The 3,434-nt window shown below is 44.0% G+C and overlaps 1 protein-coding gene across 1 annotated transcript in view; it reads right to left on the bottom strand.

Moving 5' to 3' along the window:
• Window positions 1–2,682, bottom strand: part of tyrp1b (tyrosinase-related protein 1b) — a 7,812-nt gene extending 5,130 nt beyond the window's left edge. Inside the window, exons 1-3 of the mRNA XM_080448958.1 lie at window positions 2,666–2,682; window positions 1,554–1,912; window positions 1,067–1,175 (exon numbers count right to left, since the gene is read on the bottom strand). Of these exons, the coding sequence (XP_080305084.1) occupies window positions 1,067–1,175; window positions 1,554–1,912; window positions 2,666–2,679 (482 nt within the window). The 5' untranslated portion in view covers window positions 2,680–2,682. The remainder of the gene's footprint in view (window positions 1–1,066; window positions 1,176–1,553; window positions 1,913–2,665) is intronic.
• Window positions 2,683–3,434: the final 752 nt, after the last annotated feature.

Raw genomic sequence — 3,434 nt, 5'->3', positions numbered from 1 at the left:
TAGTTTACTGTACATGCTAAATACTTATCGGTGATTTTCGTATCGTCCATTCGTCACACCCCTGGTGTGTAAAGACCTTTAGCACCATGCTTCTTTTTTTTTTTTTTCTTCTTTTTTTCATCCACACACTTCCTCTACCATCTGGCATTGTTTGTTCTTTTTACCCCCACCCCATCCACCCGCCCCCCCCCCCCCCATCCACATACTGTATGCCTCACACTTCTGTCCTCGTTTTCCCTCCTCAATCCTTTCTGTTTTTCAGGGCACAGTCGAAATCCAGTCCATCTTCATTAATTTGAGCTGACTGATTTGTACTGGTACTCTGGTAGACTGCGTAAATATAGTTTGTTCCAATTTAAACCACAAATGGTAATTTATTACTTTCCCTGAGTGTTGTCTGTCTTTAACTCCTTTCAACCTGGGAGTCCAGATATTGATTCATTCATTTTAAACAATTGTCAAATCTGCTATTTTCACTATTCGTCATGAAGCGAAATACAAAGTATATACTGTAGGGTAAGTAAGGAGCTGTATTTTATGGTAAGAAAAAATTGATGTTAAAAAGTCCTCTATATTCTGATATTAATGGTTGCTTTAGACTGAGTGTATGTTCTGTAACAGGGGTCTCCCTGTCTCTTAAGCTCTTTAGTAAACAGAAAATAAATTTTCAGGTTGGTATACCAATTTCATCCAATCAGGAGAGAAAACTCATACAGGATACAGGATAAACAAGGGAAAGTGGAAGTGATAAAACAAATAAATGAAAATGAACTGACAAAATTGGAACTGGAACACACGCTGAAAAGTTGTATTTGTGGGGTTCTCTCTCCTGATTGGATGACATTTGTGTAACAATTATTACTCTAAAAATATAGCGCTAGTTAACACTTATTTGAACAGAAACAAAAAATACCACTTACACCACCTTTAAGCAAGGAGGGAACCTTTTAAAAGACAGAACCGTGAATCAGTTGGGAGTATATTCAGTATATACTGAACCGTGTGGATTGGCCTAATATTGACTGCCCATAATTACAAATACGTATACAGCTGTGTATGCTGCTACCGTCTTGTGCAGATGACTAGGTCAGGGTGGACAGTCCTCTTAGCCTCGTCCAAGGCATTCACAAATGCCTGCTTCTCAGCTGCACTCATCTGCATCACGTTCCTCCTTACTAGAGAGATCATTAGAGAGAGAGAGAGGCGGGGGGGGGGAGGAGGGAGGCAGAGAGAGGGAGGGGGGAGAAAGAAATAGTACTAGCAATTAGTGGTGATTCAGTATTTTTTCTCTCATTAATTTTTGCAAGAGTACAGAAGTTTGAAAGCAACAGCAAGGGGTGATTTGACGATTTCGGATGGTACAGTCAAACCGCCAATGCTCAGTTAACTACTTAAGCCCAGTGTTGTACGACAAATAGAGAAAATAGCACACATCTACAAGCTTGTGAGCTTGTAGATGTGGAAGATTTTCTGTTTTTTGAATATTTTGAAAATCTTGCCCACAATGGGGATTCCGGGGCGAAAGTGGTTAAGATGCCAGCCACAGCTCTTACCCACAGAGATCCTCTGGTCACAGTCAGGGCCGGTCCACCCATGTCGACAGCGCCCACAGTTGTACCCACTGAAATTCCCATTACACTGGCAAGTGCGGTTGAAGAATCGTATCGGCCACCTCTCCCTGTCGTCACGTCCGTCATGAGGGTACTGGGGTCCGTGGCGCCGGGTGTCAGCCGTGATGGCCACACACTGGCCCCGTCCGGTAGCGGAGCCACACTCATCCCCCACTGCCCCCGTGGGAGATGGGCAGCACTGGCCACTCTGCAGCCCCTCGGGGGTGACACACTCTCGCGGAAACTGCCCTGCCGTTAGGGTGACGCACAAGGTCACCGTGAGGAGACACGCTCGCCACATGCTGCCAAAATATGAGGATAAGTTAGAGGGTGGAGAGGGGCGTATAATCAATTCATATTCTAAGACCAACAGTCAGTCGGTGGTGCAGTTGGTGATGGCTGAGCTCGTAATTATTTCATAATGTGCGAAGGTTTTGGATGAAAAAGTCGTATTTGTTTTATAAAGACTGTAAGTGTGTTAAAAATAGAACTGCGTAATGCATAGAGACAAAACAATTTACTCAATTGGATTCAAATGTTTCTCTTTCTCTCTCTCTCTCTCTCTCTCTCTCTCTCTCTCTCTCTCTCTCTCTCTCTCTCTCTCTTTCCCTCTCCCTCTCACACTCCCTCTCCTGAATTTCCCTGCTGTCAGTATTCATAATTCACAAAGCCATTAGCTTTCAACTTTCACAACTTCTGAAGTGCTTTCAATAAGACAGCACGCGTTTGTTTTCCTTGAACCTTTTTGTAGTTACATCTGCTACTTCCTTTTGAAGTTCACTGAAGAATGAATGAAGTCATCTCTGATCCCGCGGCATGACAAAGGCAATTGTATAACAGCAAAACAGTCATGACCATGACCAAAGACAGTAGAATTTTATCAGCTGGCTACCGAAAAGCTTTGCGCACCTTCTCGAACAAAAGTCTCTGTTTTGACAACAATGATCTTGCAAAATTATATCTGATACATTCTTCCACTCACGTACATTATTTAGTCAGGTCTGAGGCTAGTTTCTATTGACATAATAAATGAAAATATTAACTTGTCCCCCTACCTCTGACTGTGCATGTTGGTCTTCTCTGTCTGTTGTACAGCAGCCCCCTAGGGGCGGGCCTGCCCTCTCATGGCTTAAATACTGTAGCTCTTTAGCGCATGACCACACACACACACACACACACACACACACACACACACACACACACACACACACACACACACACACACACACACACACACACACACACACACACACACACACACACACACACACACACACACACACATTCACAAATACATGTACACACACACACTCAGACACGCACACCCGGAAAACCTGCGAGTTCAAATACTCATACACATCCCTCGTGATGCTAACCCAGCAGGGGCCCATCATCTAGGAGCTCATTCATGCACGCTACGGAAACCTGACTCCTGTAATACAGCAAACATGCTTAAGCCACGTACTCACTCTTTGACAGAATTCTTGGTCTTCTCCCATCGAGTTTCTTTCCAGAAAACCCCTATCGGCTCTTTAATCACTTAAACCCTATATACTTCGTTGACAGGAGTCTCCTAGGACTAGACCCCCTCCTTTTTTTTTTACCGCCACACATCTCCTTGACATAATTAGCCGATCTACAAGCTCACAACGTGTCAAATTTGTCACGCATTGTAAGCTTGCAGATCTGCTATTTTCAGCCCAGAACATGGACTCTATACCTCACAATTCCGAGCTCTCCCCACCATCCGTCTTCCTTGTGATGGATTTCTCCTCTACTTGTTCCCCTTCTACCTGTCTCCTTAACTGTTGTCTCTCATATTTC

This window comes from Gymnoscopelus braueri (genome assembly GCF_963280865.1).
Source record: "Gymnoscopelus braueri genome assembly, chromosome: 2".
NCBI classification, from domain to species: domain Eukaryota; kingdom Metazoa; phylum Chordata; class Actinopteri; order Myctophiformes; family Myctophidae; genus Gymnoscopelus; species Gymnoscopelus braueri.
This window is presented reverse-complemented; position numbering and strand designations above follow the sequence as displayed.